Raw genomic sequence first — 15,365 nt, forward strand, 5'->3', positions numbered from 1 at the left:
GGGCTCTGGGCCAGATAAGCTGGGAGCCTCCGAGGCCTGGGAGCCTCCGAGGCCTGGGAGCTGGGCCCCGGCCCGGATCAGAGATGGGAGGATAATCCTCCCCTCCCCCGCGGGCTCTTCGGGGTTCAGGGGAAGGGAAGATAAGAGCCCTTTGAGGATAAGACCTTGAAAGCACTTGATCCCGGGTTCGGGCGGAGAGGGGAGAGCAGCCCCCGGGGCAGGCACCCAGACGCCTGGCTTCTGCAGAAGATAAGCCGAGGCCCTTTGAGGACGGGAGCTCAGACTCCGGAGGCCAGGGGTCACGTGGAAGTTCGGCCCGGCCCTTAGGATAAGGGCAAGCCCCGGGACGCCTGGGTTCCGCGGAAGATAAGCCGCGGCCCTAGGAGCACGGCGAGCCGGGACACTCTGTGCCCCCGGATTGTCCGGATGGGAGGACAGCTCCTTCCCCGCCCCCGCGGGCGCGCGGACGCCAGGGTCCCGTGACACGCTAGCATGGGAGCGCTTTGAAGACGGGGCCTCGGCCGCCCGGGTCCAGGGCGAGCCGCCGAGCCGCAAGGACCCTTCTCTCGGGCCGCCTCCCCCTCCCCTTCCCTCCGGGAGCGGCGCCAGGCCGGAGCATCCCTGGGCGGGGCCCCCTCCCCGGGCTCCGCCGCGGTCCGGCCCCATTGGCCGCTTCCCCGTGACGTCGGGGGGCCCCGCCCCGGGCCGCCCGCTCGCCCCCGGGCCCCCATTCTCGCCGCTGCCGCCGCCGCCGCCGCCGCCGCCGCTGCCTCGGCTCGGGCTCGGCCTCGGCCTCGGGGCCGCTTCTGCCTCGGCCTGGGCCCGGGCGGCCTCTGCGCCCCTGCCCCGCTCGGCCGGCCCGGGGGGCAGCGGGCCGGGGGGGATGCGCCAGCGGGCGCCCGGCCGGGGGCCATGGAGGGCGGCGAGGCGGCGGGCGGCCCGGGGCGGCCGCTGAGCGACGCGGAGCTGGCGGCGCTGGCCAAGGAGGAGCTGGTGCGGAGGCTGCGGCAGGAGGAGGCGGAGAAGCTGGCGGCGCTGGTGCAGCGCGGCCGCCTCATGCAGGAGGTCAACCGGCAGCTGCAGGGCCACCTGGGCGAGATCCGCGAGCTCAAGCAGGTCAACCGGCGGCTGCAGGACGAGAACCGCGAGCTGCGCGACCTCTGCTGCTTCCTGGACCACGAGCGCCAGAAGGGCCGCCGCGTGGCCCGCGAGTGGCAGCTCTTCGGGGCGCACGCGTCCCGGGCCGTGCGCGACGAGCTGGCCGGCTGCTGGCAGAAGCTGGCGCAGCTCGAAGGCCGCCAGGACGAGCTGCTGCGCGAGAACCTGGCGCTCAAGGAGCTCTGCCTGGCGCTCGAGGAGGAGTGGGGCCCGCGGCCGGGCCCCGGGGCCGGAGCAGCCTCTGCCGCAGCCGCCGCCACGGGAGGAGGAGGAGGAGGAGGAGGAGCTGGAGCAGGAGGAGGAGGAGGAGCGGCTGAGGCCGGGCCCGAGCCCCCCGGAGGCCCCGGAGGCGCCGGCCCTGACTGCCCGGGCGGTCCGGGGCCAGAGCTGGGGCTGCTCCCGTGCGGGGCCCGGGACGTGGGAGACGGCAGCTCGAGCACGGGCAGCGTGGGCAGCCCGGACCAGCTGCACCTGGCCTGCTCTCCAGACGACTGAGCGAGCCCCCCAGCCCCCGCCCCCGCCCAGCCGGGTCGTGACCTCAGGGTGCCAGCCCCCGCCCCCGCCGGGATGCGGCCCCGGGGTGCCAGCCCCTGCCCCTGCCAAGCCCAGCTCTGTCCAGCCCGGATGCGCCCTTGCCCTCGGGCAATAAAACTGCGAGAGATCCCAGCCCACTGGCCTGGACCCTGCGTCTGTTTGGGGACCCAGAGGCGACGTGGGGGTGGGGTTGGGGGACCAGACCCCTCCCGAGATTGGGGTGACTTCCCTCCCCTCCGAAGCCCCTTTATGCAGGGGAAGGCACAGGAGCCAGAATGCCTGGTGCTTGGAGATAGATGCCCGGAAACCTTGCTCTGTCCCAGCTCCTCCAAGCCAGAGGGGATGGGGGGGCAGCGGCCCCCAGGAATCTGTAAGGGAGCATGTTTTGTGGGCACCCTGGGCCTGGGGCTCAGAGGGGTCTGGAGAATTCCATGAGCACAGTCGGCTGGGATCCAAGGCCCGAGGAGGAGCCCCCACCCTCTCCAGGCTCCTTCCTGCCCAGACCAGGATGTTTCTGGCGAAGACAATGGGGCAGGAAGCAGGTGGTGGGGTTTAAGGTCCAGATAAAGAGGAACCCGAGGTGACCCCCCTCCCCCGGGGACTTCCGAGCTGGTCGAGGGGCAAGATGCTCTGATTCCAGGGAGATAGCAAGTGTCCGGCACTGTCCCCCTTCCTGGCCTAGCCGGTGGGAAAGGCAGCCCCCACCCACTTCCCAAGCTTCCTGGCATCTTTGCAAGTGAGTGAGTCTTCTTCCGGCCTAGCCACAAAGTGGCCACTCATCTGAGACTAAGTCCATGCACTTTCCTAGGTCTCAGTCTCCCCATCTGTAAACTGAGGGTAGATTAGATAACAGGGACAATTCCTTCCAGCCCGACATTGGGTATTCTTGTCCCAAGGTCATTCCCTGGTCTAACGTTCTGCCTTCCAAGATCCCTCCCCACTGTCCCAGCCTGCGTTCCGTGGTGTAAGGACATTGGGGTTCTGGGTTCTCAGACGCTTCCCTTCGGGGCCAGTGGGTTCTCCGCGCTCGGATCTCCAGGTTTCAAGGAGACGCCACCCCAACAGCCTTCAGTCTTTTTATTCCATTTGGCCATTTGTACAAAAATAGTCTCTTTAGGAAAATAAATAGCAGCCTCTCAGGAAAAGGAGCAGGTTTCGTGGAGGAGTTTGGGGGGAGCCTCTCTGAGCTTTGAGGGCCCGGGGCCACTCCAGCCCATCAAGGAGGCTTCTGCCAGAGGTAGGCCCTGCCCAGGGCGAAGGGCACCAGAGCAAGGGGGCAGGGGAGGGCCCTGTGCTCCATCACTTGTGCTGCTGGGAAGAGATTAGTGTTCTAGGGGACTCCTGGAGCCGCAGGGGGAGGAGGCAGTGAGAGCTCAGAAGGGGGTTAGGGCCTTGTAGGAAGATTAGCAATAAGCCCCTGAGGACAGCTCAGCCCTGAAAATCTCAGCTGTGGGTCAGGGGAGGGCAGCAGCCCCAAGTGCTCCTGCATACGTGAGAGCTCTGGCACACAGTAGGCATTTAAATGTTCCTTGCCTTCAATAGCATCAATTTCTGTCTGAGCCCCCGGGAGGGGGCTTCGTGGTCCCCAAGGTGCTCAGGACATGCTAAGACAAGGGATGCCCAGACAAGATGTCCGGATTGGAGACGGGGACCAAACAAGAAGGGAATGGGAGGGAGAGGGATGACCTCTCAGAGGGCCAAGAGTGTGGGAGAGCCCAGGGGATCGGAGCCGGGGTCCCCGCTGCTGCTGCTGCTGCGACGGTGAGCAGAGGCACAGGGTTCCGGGGTCCCTGGGTAGGTGAAGACCAGGCTGGGAGTAAAGGGGGTCAAGGAGGGGGTGGTCATGAGGGTGGGGGTGTGCAGAGCCTCGGGCTCCAGCACAGGACCAGGGGAGAGGGAGATCTGGGGCCGGTTGCGGCGGGGAGGAGCAGGCCCGCTGCTCGAGGCTCTCTCTGCTGCCTCCACCTCCTCCTCAGACTCATTGGGGATCTTGCACACGGGGCGGTGGGCCTCCAGAACCAGCTCCAGCCTCTCTTTCTGCTTCTGCAGGTCCTCAATCTCTTTCTGTAGCTCCGATTTTTCTCCTTCCAGTTTATCAGTCTCCTGTGAGGAAGAGGTAGAAGGTGGAGGTGTGAAACATCAGAGGCAGAGCAGTGGCGATGTGGGAGGGGGCAGCAGCTGGGGGGAAGCAGTGGAGGGGGCAGCAGGCAGTAGCAGAGGGAGGATAACAGCTGGGGGGGCTATAGGGCAGCAAGTGGAGAGGGGCAGCAGGGCAGTAGAAGGAGGAAGAAATAGCAGCTGTGGGGGGGTACCAGCAGAGGGCATCAGTGGGACAGCAGCTGGAGGGGGATGTAGCTCAGGGGAAGAGCAGGCAATAGTAGAAGGAGGATAGGAGCTGGGGGGGCAGCAGTGAAAGGGGGCAGCAGGTAGTAGCAGAGGGAGGATAGCAGCTGGGGGAAGTAGTGGAGGGGGCAGCATCTGGTTGGGACAGCAGCTGAGGGAAAGCTGGGAGCAGCAACAGGGGGACAACAGCAGGGAGGGGGCACTAAGCAGCAGCAGGGGGAGAGGGAACAGTGACAAAGGGGGGCAACAAGGCAGTAGTCAGTGCCCATCCCTACCCCCCACTTTAACCTTCTCTTGGAGATCTTGATTCTCACCAAAGCCTCCAGGCCCTGGATGGGCCCAGATGATAATCCCCCTCAGACTCCCTGTGGAAGCAGGGGATCTTTTAGGCCAGCCCTGGCATTTTACAGAGGAAGAAACTGAGGCTCCAAGAGCCTTGGCTGTCTAAAGCCTCCCAGCTGCTTAATGAGGAGGATGGAGGTTTCTTTGCTGTCCAGCTTTCCTGCCTACATTTACCCCAGTCAGTGAACACTCCATTTTGGGAGGGAGGGACCTCAGAGAGCACAAAGTCTGGCCCCACAGAGCTCGGGAGGGGAAGAAGGCCCAAAGACAGATGCCACTGACCACTGTGTATTAGCGCCACACGATGTTAGGAGGGGAAGCAGCAGGGGGGGGAGAAGGGGGGAGAGGGTGCACTTTGAGTAGGCTTTGAGTTCAAATCCAGGTCTGGATATTTTGTGTGACCCCAAGCAAGTCACTTAATCGTGGACTGCCTCGGTTTCCTCATTGTTAAATGGGGATCATAACACAAATCATATCTCTTAAGGTGCTTTAAAAATCTTTAAGCATTATACAAATCCAAGTTAAGTATCATTATTTCTGTTTTTATTATTATACTGTCTTCCTTTGGATTTTAAAGGAAAGGTGGAAATTCAAAAGGCATGGAGGAAATTTCAAGGCAGAGTGCCAGCCTAAGCAAAGCTAAAAAGTGAGATGGGCATGGGCAGGGGGGAGCAAGTAGTTTAGTTTGCCTAGATAATAGAAGGAGAGCCAAATAGGATATAAAAGTTGAGTTGATAAGTAGAAGGCCTTGAATGCCAGGTAAGACTCTGACTTTTACTTAGGGGGCAATAGGGAGCCACTGAAGTTCTGGAGCCATCATTTTCACTAACCCTCACAAGTCTGAACAAAGCAATAGTTTGTAGTTTCTTCAGTGTTCCAAAGGTTTACAAAACACTTTTTAGCACCACGATCCAAACCTCCCAGTATCACTTCCATTTTGCCAGTGGGGGTGGATTCGGACACAGGCAGGTGGCAGTTCTTGGAGCTGTATCCACGCACTCAGACTCTCAAGTCCATGGCCTCCAATAGAAAGAAAAGGCCCCTCATCCCCTCTCACCCCACCCCGGGCCTGCTTGGCCCCTCCTCTCACTCACTGCTTGCAGGAAGTCGGTCAGCTCCTTCCTCCTGTTCCGGCATTTGGCAGCTGCCAACTTGTTTCTCTCCCTCCTGACCCTCCTCCTCTCCTCCTCCTCGGGACTAATCTGCAAGGGGTTAGAGGAGAAGGGTAAGGAGGAAAGCCATCCCGAGGGGGACAGGGTGCACATGGGTGGGGGAGGGACAGCTGGAACCCATCCATCCCTCACGGGCTGGGGAAAGCAGCCCAGAATCACCAAATTTGAGCTGTGGAAGGACCTCAGAGGCCAGTCACATGCTCAGGCCTGGACATTAATGTTGCCAGAGGACACTGACCAACAGGGGAGCATTCTGGGAGGTGCCTGGGATAGCGGAGGACTTTGAATCTGGGCCAGCTGAAGACAGGATGGAGCCACTGAATGAGAGACTTTGGTCAAAGCTGGAGCGCTTGAAGGGGGAGCTCATGGGCTCTGTTGGCCCCAAGGGAATGGGGGACTAAGCCTTGGAACCCACTGTGGCTTGGGGTCTTGGGAAAATCTGCCTTTGCCAACTGATGGCTGGTCCTGAGGGGGCGGGGCTTCCCAGGCAGCCAGCTGCCTGTCAGCGAGCTTAGAAGCAGGATGCTCTCCAGGGTCCTTCCACCTCCCGAGTTCTTCCCCCATTTGAACATGAGCAGGCGGGAGCTCAGAAAGAGACTGAAGTCAATGAGTCACCCATGGAATAAGTCAGAAATGGGGCTTTCTGCTTCAAATTCCACCCTGCCTCCTGCCCCATAAATCCATGGACAGAAGTGGCCTCCCAAAGGGGAGAAATAAAGGACTCTCTGGCCAGGGGGGTCAGGCGGCCCACACGCTGGTCACTGTGCCGGGTACTGGGCATCCGGACAGCTCCAGCCCCTTACGGGAGCTGGTACAGGTCCCACCTTGCCAGCAGAGGCCAGGGCCCTTGTTTGTCCTGTGCCTTAGGATTCAGAGGCGGAGGAAAAGTTGACGTTGCTGTAATCCAAAATCCTCACTTTAGAAAAGAGGGAAACTGAGGCACAGAAGGCTAGTGCCTCACTCCAGGTCATAGGGCATATAAAAGAGAGCTGACCTGGGAGCCCTTTCTCCTGTTCCCACAATGACAGCGTGACTGACAGGCAGCCAGCTCTGAGTGCGAATGGGCAACAGGTGGCCATGGCACAGCACACTAACCCCAGGAAAAGCAGCTGGCTCTAGAGAGGGCCCAAGGATTCCCCCGGCCTCTGTTTCCTTTACTGGAAAAGGAAGAGAGCAGACTGGCTGTTGCTGAGACTTCAGCTCTGGGTTTAGGAAGCCTTGAAAATGAGGCAAAGATGGGAGGATTCAGGGCTGAAAGGTTCCCCAGAGCCCAGCTCCTCCTTTTTCAGAGAAGGAAACTGAGGCACCAATCCACATTTCCGTAGGACCTTAACACAAGCCAGTGAAATCGGGGTTGGAAGAATTGGCCCATTTTATGGAGGAAGAAGTTGAGGGCCAGAGGGACACAGCTTGTTAGGGTCAGAGTTGCTGGGAGGTCAAGGGGCTGAATCCCCAGAGAATAAAGCGGCTGACTTTGGGGAGGCTCCTGCCATCTGACAGAAAACACCTCCTGGGCACCAGAGGGGGCTCCATAGGGGGGTTGGCTTTCACCTGTTCGCTGTGCCTTCTCCGGACCCCAGGCGGGGGCCCCACAGCTCGGATGACTCCTGGGCGGCCCTGGAGGCCATAGGGCTGGTAGGGGAGAGCCCGGGGGTAATGGGCACCGGGTCCCAGGTATCGGGGCTGGGTCATCCACTGAAACTCCTGGCTGCCGCTCACTGTGTTCAGAGTGGGCACGAAGTGGAACTTCTAGGGGAAGAGAAAAGAGGGGTCAGGGAAGACAGCTCAGGAAAGCCCTGGAAAGTGGACTGCTGAACGGAGCGGGAGGGGGGGAGGGGGGGAGGACTGCTCCTGCGTCCCGCATAATTCCAGCACCAAGCCAAGGTGAGGAAGGGCGGCTCTCGGGAGCTGTAGCTGGTTCCAGGCAGGGAGCAGCCCCAGGGCCAGCCTCCGCTCAGCACTGCCACCGCTCCGGGCCTCCAAAGGGCCGGGGAGGGATCTGAGGCACTGAGAGCACTGAGCAGGGTCCGGCTGCAGGGAGGAGGGGCACGAGAAAGGCCCCGGACCCCGAAGCCTGGGGGTTGGGGAATGGAATAAGGCAGGCGAGAGGGCGCGAGGGCGGGGAGGGGGAGGGAAGGGAGGGCGAGGATGGGAAGCGCTCCGGGCTGTGGGTCAGGAGGGGCCGGGACCCCGCCGGAAAGCCGCGCGGTCATGCCCAGGCCTGCTCGGGCTCGGCCCCCTCCCGGCTGGGCCGGCCTCGGTGACCCCGGTTCCGTCCCCCGAGGGACTCTGGACTTCCTCCTCCCTGGGCACCCAAAGGCGGCGGCGGCATCGCGGACAGGAGCGCCTCTGGGGGCCAGGAAGGGAGGGGCGCCTCCCGCAGGGCCCCCCCCCCCCCGCCCCCGGTGACTCAGCTGCCGGTGACTCGGCGCTTCGGGCCCTCGGCCGGTTAGCTCCCCACGCGGGACACGTGCTCTCCTGGCCCTGGTTCGGCAGGAAGTGGGCACGTGCCCAGGGCCCCCGGAGCGGGGCACCGGCTCGCTCACGCACCATCCCAGGCTCCCGAGCCCCATATTCAAAGGTTGGGGGGGAGGGGTCGGACCGGGATCCCGGGAGTTACGCCCACTCGCCGGCTCAGTCGGGGAACCGAGAAACCCGGAGGATGGCTTTCTCCCTCTTTGCCTCATTCTTTGGGAGGGACGTGAAGCCGAGAAGGAACCCGCGTCCGAGAGTCTCACTGCGCACCTCGCGCTCCGGGCCAGGCGCGCAGCCTAGGACCCGCTTCGGCCCGGATAACTGACGGCTGTGGACAGGGGAATAGCGGGCTGGGGGGTGGGGAGAGAAGGGAGGAGCAGCAGAATAGGGAGCGGAGCCTCGAGCCTCAGGGTACGGGCGGGAGACTTGGGGCGAGGGCCCGCTGAGCCTCGGGGTCCCTAGAGGTGGCAGCTGCCCGCGCGGGCGCTCCGGACCGGCGGTCTGCAGGGATCCCATTCCCAGCGAACACCGACGCTCCCCTGAGGCTGAGGGAGCACGAACCCGGGAGGGCCGAGGCCAGGCCCTGGACTCTCCGTGTCCGCCTCTCCATCCCCGGCCGGGTCTCGCAGCTGGGCGGTAAAGACTCCCAGCCGCCCTGCCGGCCTCCCGGCCTCCCGCCACCTCCTCACCTGCTGGCCCGCCGTGGTAGACGGCTGCTGAGGGGCGCCGTACGGACCGCCCCCGGAGCTGGGCCCAGCTTCCCCGAAATCTCGGAACATGTCTCGGCGAGTACTGAGTGGGTCCCAGGCTTCCCGGACTCCCCGCGTCCCTACTCGGATCTGACTCACTTGTTGCTCGGTCGCCTACTTGGCTTTTTTATGAATGAACATTTTTATGGAACGAACCATTTTTTTCTAGGGGGAGAATGGCTAGCCATCTTCCTGACTTTAACTTCCAAAAATACAAACCTGTTCTGAATCCCATCTTTTTAGATTTCCTCTCCTCTCTTATATAAATCTATCCTTTCTTATTTAGAAAAAAAAACCAGACCCGTGTTTCTCGGAGCTTCCAGTCTGTACGTCCCCCCCGGGGTCCAACAGATTGGTATGGTCGAAGGCTTGATGACGTAGATGCCCATATATGGGGCAACTTCCTACGCCACGCCTGGGCTCTGTGAAGGATTCCCCCGACGCCAGACCTCGCCGCAGGTTCTAGGGCACCTGGGCTCCGCCCCCTGACTCCCAGGCCCTGAGCGCTGCGGAGGGATGCGGGGTCCTCGCGCTGCTGGGGACCCGGCCACGGACCTTCATTAAGCCTGCACCCTGCGCCAGGCCCGGCTCACGGAGACACAAATGAAGCCACCCTTGCCCTCGGGAAGCTTACGTTCTGCCGCGTACTTCCCGGCACCCGGATGAGTAAGTACGGACTGAAGGGGGAGGGGCGGTGGCGTGGGGATGCTAGCGAGGCTCTTCTAAGGTGGCCGTTTCAGTGCTTGGGCTGGGGAGGTCAGCAGAGCCCGGCACCCAAAAGGACAGGGATTCCTGCCCTCGCGGAGCTCACAGTCTCTGTGGGGGAGGGGGAGGGTCACCGGAGGGAAGCACCAGTGGGGAAAAGGAGGGGGACTCACCTGGTCTGAGCCCCGAAGGAAGAGAAGGCTTCTGGGAGGCCCAGGGACAAGGATGGGCAGGCATGGGGGGTTCTTAGGCAGACTTAGGCTATGGGGACACGAAGCAAGTACTCTGGGGAACAGCTCATAAAATGCAGAAGGGGAGCCCTGGCTCCCATGCCTCCGACATTAGTTGGGTCTCCATTCACTCAGTTTCCAGCTCTGTGAAAGGGTTTTGTTTTATTCCCCCCCCCCCGCAGGGGGTGGTGGGAAAACTGGCCATGGATTCATTGAAGCCCCTTTTGTTAAGCCCCTCGTACATGCCAGGCTCTGCGCTAAGTGCTGGGGTACAAAAGAGGCAAAAGACAGGCCTGGCACAATTTAAGGGTGAAGAGGCGGAGGAATACACCCCCAGAGCGACCTAAATACAAGCCAAATGGGAAGTAATTCAAAAAGGGGAAGGTCGGGATTAAGAAAAGTGTCCTTTAAAGGTAAGATCTGAATTGGGATTTAGAAGCCCTGGAGGGCAGCAGTCAGAGCCGAGGTACAACTTGTCAGGCATGGGGGATGCCACAGAGAACGCCTGGAGCCAGATGTAGGGTCTCCTCATGAAAAGAGCAGGAGGCTGCAGTCCCGCGGTTCTAGTGGAAGGAGATAGGGCAGGTAGGAGGGACCACGTGAGGAAGAGCTTTAAAAAACTTTAGAGCATCATAGGGAGTTGAATTTGGTCCTGAACCAAGTGGGAGCTAGTGAGCTGCTTGTCCATGCTTGGAAAAAAATTAGAAAATTGGGGCAGCTAGGTGGCACAGTGGATAGAACATAAGCCCTGAAGTCAGGAGGACCTGAGTTCAAATCAGGCCTGGGACACTTAACATTATCTGGCTGGGTGACCCTGGGCAAGTTACTTAACTCCCCAACTACTTAGGAAGGAAGGAAGGAAGGAAGGAAGGAAGGAACCTTCATTAATTCCCAATTCTCAAAGGTAAAGGAGAAGGCAGCAGTGAGATCCTCTGGTCCATCTTTCTGCCTACATAGAACAAGAAACAAACCTGATTATACAGTGATTGATTCTGATGGAATCTTTTCAGAAGTGAGGTGATTCAGGCCTGTTCCAATGGTCTTGTGACAGAGCAAGCCATTTGCAGCCAGAGAAGGAGCAGGGATCACGAGACTTTTTTGTTGTTTGTTTGCTTGCATTTTGTTTTCCTTCTCATTTTTTCCTTCTGCAGCACGATAATTGTGGAAATATGTACAGGAGAATTGCACATGCTTAACATATATTGAATTGCTTACTGTCTATGGTGGGGGGGAAGGAAGGGAGGGAGAAAAACATTTGGAACCCAAGATTTTGCAAGGGTGAATGCTGAAAAACATCTGTGCACATGGTCTAAAAATAAAAAACGTAAAAAACCAGATCTGAAAGCTTCTAAAGACATTAGGATCCCCTTTTCCTCACTAGGGAACCATCACTACTTTTTTGAATTGGGTTATAGGTTTAAAGATGAAAGGAGACTTACAAATCAGCTCATTTAGCCTCCCCTTTTTACAGAGGAGGAAACTGAGACCTAAGTCTTAAAACCCTCCCAGAAGCAGATCACAACATAGTCTTCTCACTCTTTTTATTGTTGTTTGCTGGCATTTTGTTTTACTTCTCCTTTTTTTTTTTTTTTCCTTTTTGATTTGATTTTCCTTGTGCGGCAAGATAACTGTACAAATATGGATGCATACATTGGATTTAACCTAGATATCTACCATTTTTAACATATATTGTACTACTTGCCATCTAGGGGAGGGGGAAATTGGAACACCAGGTTCTGCAAGGGCTAATGTTGAAGAATTGGTCACACATATGTTTTGAAAAATAAAAAGCTTTAATAAAGAAGAAGAATACAGAGCATAGAAAATCTGGGCTGGGAAACATAAAGTGTAAAGTTGGGAGGAGACTTAGAACATGGAATACCAAAGTTGGAATGGACCTGTGAACAAAGAAAGTGAGAGCTGGGAGAACCCTTATAAAGACCATCAGCTCCTTGAGAGAGGCTAGAACACAAAACAGAGGGTGTCAGAGTTGGGAAGGATCTTAGTCAATCAGTAAGTCAGGCAAATCAATAAATATTTATTAAGCTCCTACTAAGTGCTAAAGAGACAAAGAAAGGCAAAAAACTCCTTCCTCTCAGAAAGTTTATCAATCTAATGTGCAGTGGCTTGGCCAAGGTCGTACAGATACTAAATAAATCCGGGAGCTGGGACTTGAACCCCAGTCCTAAAGGCAGTACTCTGTTCATTATGCTATACTGCCTACATAGTCTGAGGATTCTGGGTTTCCCGTCATCCACCCCAACTCCAAAATAAGGCTGAAATGGCCCAACAACGGTTCCTTCCTTGCTTGCCTTTGGATCTCTGTGTTAAAATTCACTCTGGACCCACTGAATCGAGTCTCCCACACAGCTTGCCCAGGGAAGGCTTATCTCAGTGGTAGAAGCTCCTGAATGACCTAGGGGCCTGCCTGCACTCAAACCCTGGCAGAGACCACGTCCCCGGACAGAAGGACCCAGGCACATACACCCGCGATTGCTGCCGCCTGCGGACACACAGGCAGACGCAGCCGTAGCACCTCGTTCTCCCTGAATCGGACCCAACCACACATCCTGGCCCAAGAAAGCCCCCCTAGCCCCCCCACCATAGGGACAGGAAGTTGTGGGGGAAGCACAAAGGGACCATCAGTCAGGAATCCTGGGTTCTAGTCCTAGTTCTGTTAGGATTCTTACAAGGTGCCAAGTCAGTGGAATTGATGAGCTCATGATTCTCTAATTTACACGAACTTAGTACTTACTACAATTCCACAAGATTCACACCTTTAGAGAGCAGATATAAGGAGGAGCCTCAGACAGGACTGACTTCCCGGAGATTCACAAGCCAGAGAAGGCAGCCAAGACTCCAGAAGGCCTCTGAGAAAGCTAACCTGGCCCAGGAAAGACACAAGACTTTGAAGGACACAATAAAGGATTTGGACTTTAATCCCTGGCTGTACTATTTGTGGGGATTACCGGCTGCCTCCAGAAGCCCCCAAGAAACCTGTTCCCAGAGAACATTACATTTTTTTTTTATTTTTATTTTTAAAGAATTGTTTTAAAAATATCTGAAACTTTTAATGCATGAGAAGAATGATATGATTAAATAGTGTTTCATGGTAATACCCCTGAGAAAGAATATAGATTCTTTTTTTTTAATTATAAATTTTTTTGACAGTATATATGTAGAACATTACATTTTAGAGAAGAACATTAAAGTTGACTTATTGTGTATCTTGGGAACTCAAAAGATCAGGACTTTTCTCATCTGTAAAGTAGGGCAGCTGGACTAGATGCCCCACTGGGTTCTCCCGGTTCTGACATTGCCTAGTTAATGTTCTAAGAAGGACCCTCCTAGCACTGACATTCTCTGTTCTAAAATCCCTCCCATCTCTGTGTTCTCCAGTCCCTTCTAGCTCTAACCTATGATATCCTAATGGCGGTCCCAGTGCTGATGTTCTATGTCCTAAGATCCCTGCAGCTCTGATATTCTAAGGTTCCTTCTAGTATTGCCATTCTGTATTCTAAATTCCCAACCAGTTCTGACATTCTGTTCTAGGTTCTAAGTCCCTTCCCAGCACTGACATTCTCCATTCTAAGGTGTCTCCCATCTCTAACATTCTGGGTTCTAAGATCTTTCCGAGCTCTGACAATCTATGTCTCCTCTCTCCTGTGATATTCTGAGTTTTAAGGATGCAACAGGGTCCTCCCAGCACTGACATTTTCTGGTCTAAGACTCCTCCCAGTTCTGACATTCTTAGTTCTGGGTTCTAAGGTGCTGTGAAGATCCAACATTCTATCTTTTATGTTCTAAGAGTGTTCCTAGCTATGACTTGTCTGTTTTAAGGTTTCTCCTAGCTTTGACATTTTATTTCAAAGGAGCTTTTTAGCTTTGATATTCTCTGTTCTGTGGCCTAAGAACCCTCCCAGATTTCATTTATTAGAATATAGAGAATAGAAAATCTGGGCTGGGAAATACATTAGAACCTAGAATGTAGGGATGGGAGGAGACTTAGAACGTGGAATGCCAAAGCTGGAATGAACAAAGAAAGTCAGAACTGGGAGAAACCTTATAAAAGAATATCAGATCCTTGAAAGAGATTAGAACATAGAACAGAACACATTTAACATGTATGGGATTGCCTGTCATCTAGGGGAGGGGGTAGAGGGAGGGAGGGGAAAATCCTGAAAAAAAGTGAGTACAAGGGATAATATTGTAAAAAAAAAAAATTGCCCACGCATATGTACTGTCAAAAAATTATAATTATAAAATTAAAAAAAAAAAAGAACAGAGAACAGAGAATGTCAGACCTGGAAGGATCTTAGTCAGTCAATAAGGATCTATTAAGTACTTTTTAAATTAAATTAAATTTTAATTTTAATTTTAAAAAATTTTTGCTACATTTTAAGTTCTGAACTGCTTCCCTTTTTCCCTCCCCATCTCACACTAGAAAAGGCCATCATTTGACATAGATATATGTACATGTATAAATATATATAAAATATATATTTCATGTAAATATGTAAAATCACATTAGGCATGTTAATTTATCAGTTCTTTCTCTGGGGGCAACATGGACGTTCGAACATCAAAACAGAGTTCATGGAACTTAGAGATCATTGAGTCCCACCTCTTCTGTTTACAAGTGAAAAAGCTAAGGTCTAGAGAAGGATAGGGCCCTGCTTGAGGACATGGCAGGGTGGTACCACAGCCTGGGCCCCTGCTCACCGGTCTGGGATTATTGGCTCAGGTTTGGAGAGGAATCAGACCAATACAGTGAAAGCCAAAGTCAGAAACAATCAAATCAGCAATTTTAATGGCACCAGGAAGGCTTGGTCAAGAGAAAGAGCACAGAGAGCACTGGGGAGCTTCAAGGCTTGAGCACACTTGGGAGGTGCTGCCTTATATCCATCTGTGAGCCTTTGTAGGCTGTCTCTTGCCAAAGTGAACCCCAAGATTCCTGGGAGCAGAAGGGATGGGCACAGGCACTTTCCCCTCCTGGTTTTTCAGTTGATAATGACTCAATTCATTTTTTAAAATTAAAATATTTTATTTTCAAAACACATGCATGGATAATTTTCATCATTAAATCTTGCAAAGCTGTGGGTTCCAAATTTTTTCTTCCTTTCCTTGGGAACAAGTATTCCAATAGCTATTAAATATGCGCAATCCTTCTATACATGTTTTTTGTGCTGCACAAGAAAAATCAGATCAAAAAGGGAAAAAAATGAGAAAGAAAAAAAAGCTAGCAAATAACCACAAAAAGAGTGAAAATACTATGTTGTGATATCTAGGTTATACTCTAACACATGTAAAATGTATGGGATTGCCTGTCATCTAGGGGAGGGAGTAGAGGGAGGGAGGGGAAAATCTGGAAAAATGAATACAAGGGATAATGTTATAAAAAAATTAGTCATGCATATATACTGTCAAAAAATGTATAATTATAAAATTAATAAAAAAAGAAAAGAAAAGAAAATACTATGTTGTGATCCAAACTCTGTGCCCATAATCCTGGAGCTAGCTGCAGATGGCTGTCTTCTCCATTCATTCTTCAAGCCCTCCCTCCTTCTTCACCATCATGGCGGGTTCCCGGGTGCTAGAGAAATTGTCCAATTTTCACTGTAACAATTTCCCCCCAAAACTGACAAACACTATAATCA

The 15,365-nt window shown here is 54.9% G+C and overlaps 2 protein-coding genes across 2 annotated transcripts; one reads left to right on the plus strand and one right to left on the minus strand.

Annotated features, from left to right (window-relative positions):
• Window positions 1–650: 650 nt before the first annotated feature.
• Window positions 651–1,824, plus strand: CCDC85B (coiled-coil domain containing 85B). Its single transcript, XM_074274856.1, has one exon. It carries the CDS (start codon window positions 913–915, stop codon window positions 1,651–1,653), a length of 741 nt encoding a protein of 246 aa, XP_074130957.1. The 5' UTR covers window positions 651–912; the 3' UTR covers window positions 1,654–1,824.
• A 930-nt stretch (window positions 1,825–2,754) lies between these two features.
• FOSL1 (FOS like 1, AP-1 transcription factor subunit) lies at window positions 2,755–8,868 on the minus strand. Its single transcript, XM_074274854.1, has 4 exons — window positions 8,714–8,868; window positions 7,101–7,298; window positions 5,472–5,579; window positions 2,755–3,795 (listed from the first exon to the last, which is right to left on the minus strand). The coding sequence occupies exons 1-4, from the start codon at window positions 8,801–8,803 to the stop codon at window positions 3,382–3,384; spliced, it is 810 nt and encodes a 269-aa protein (XP_074130955.1). The 5' UTR covers window positions 8,804–8,868; the 3' UTR covers window positions 2,755–3,381.
• Window positions 8,869–15,365: the final 6,497 nt, after the last annotated feature.

Source organism: Sminthopsis crassicaudata, chromosome 6 (assembly GCF_048593235.1).
Source record: "Sminthopsis crassicaudata isolate SCR6 chromosome 6, ASM4859323v1, whole genome shotgun sequence".
Lineage (NCBI taxonomy): Eukaryota > Metazoa > Chordata > Mammalia > Dasyuromorphia > Dasyuridae > Sminthopsis > Sminthopsis crassicaudata.

What these genes read in the sequence shown, in the direction of transcription:
- FOSL1 (XM_074274854.1), bottom strand. Translation starts at nt 8,803, where the DNA reads ATGTTCCGAGATTTCGGGGAAGCTGGGCCCAGCTCCGGGGGCGGTCCG. An exon ending in GGAGAAGGCACAGCGAACAG is followed by an intron (nt 5,580 to 7,100) that starts GTGAAAGCCAAC and finishes AACCCCTTGCAG; the next exon opens with ATTAGTCCCGAGGAGGAGGA. An exon ending in TGACCGACTTCCTGCAAGCA is followed by an intron (nt 3,796 to 5,471) that starts GTGAGTGAGAGG and finishes TCTTCCTCACAG; the next exon opens with GAGACTGATAAACTGGAAGG.
- CCDC85B (XM_074274856.1), top strand. Translation starts at nt 913, where the DNA reads ATGGAGGGCGGCGAGGCGGCGGGCGGCCCGGGGCGGCCGCTGAGCGAC.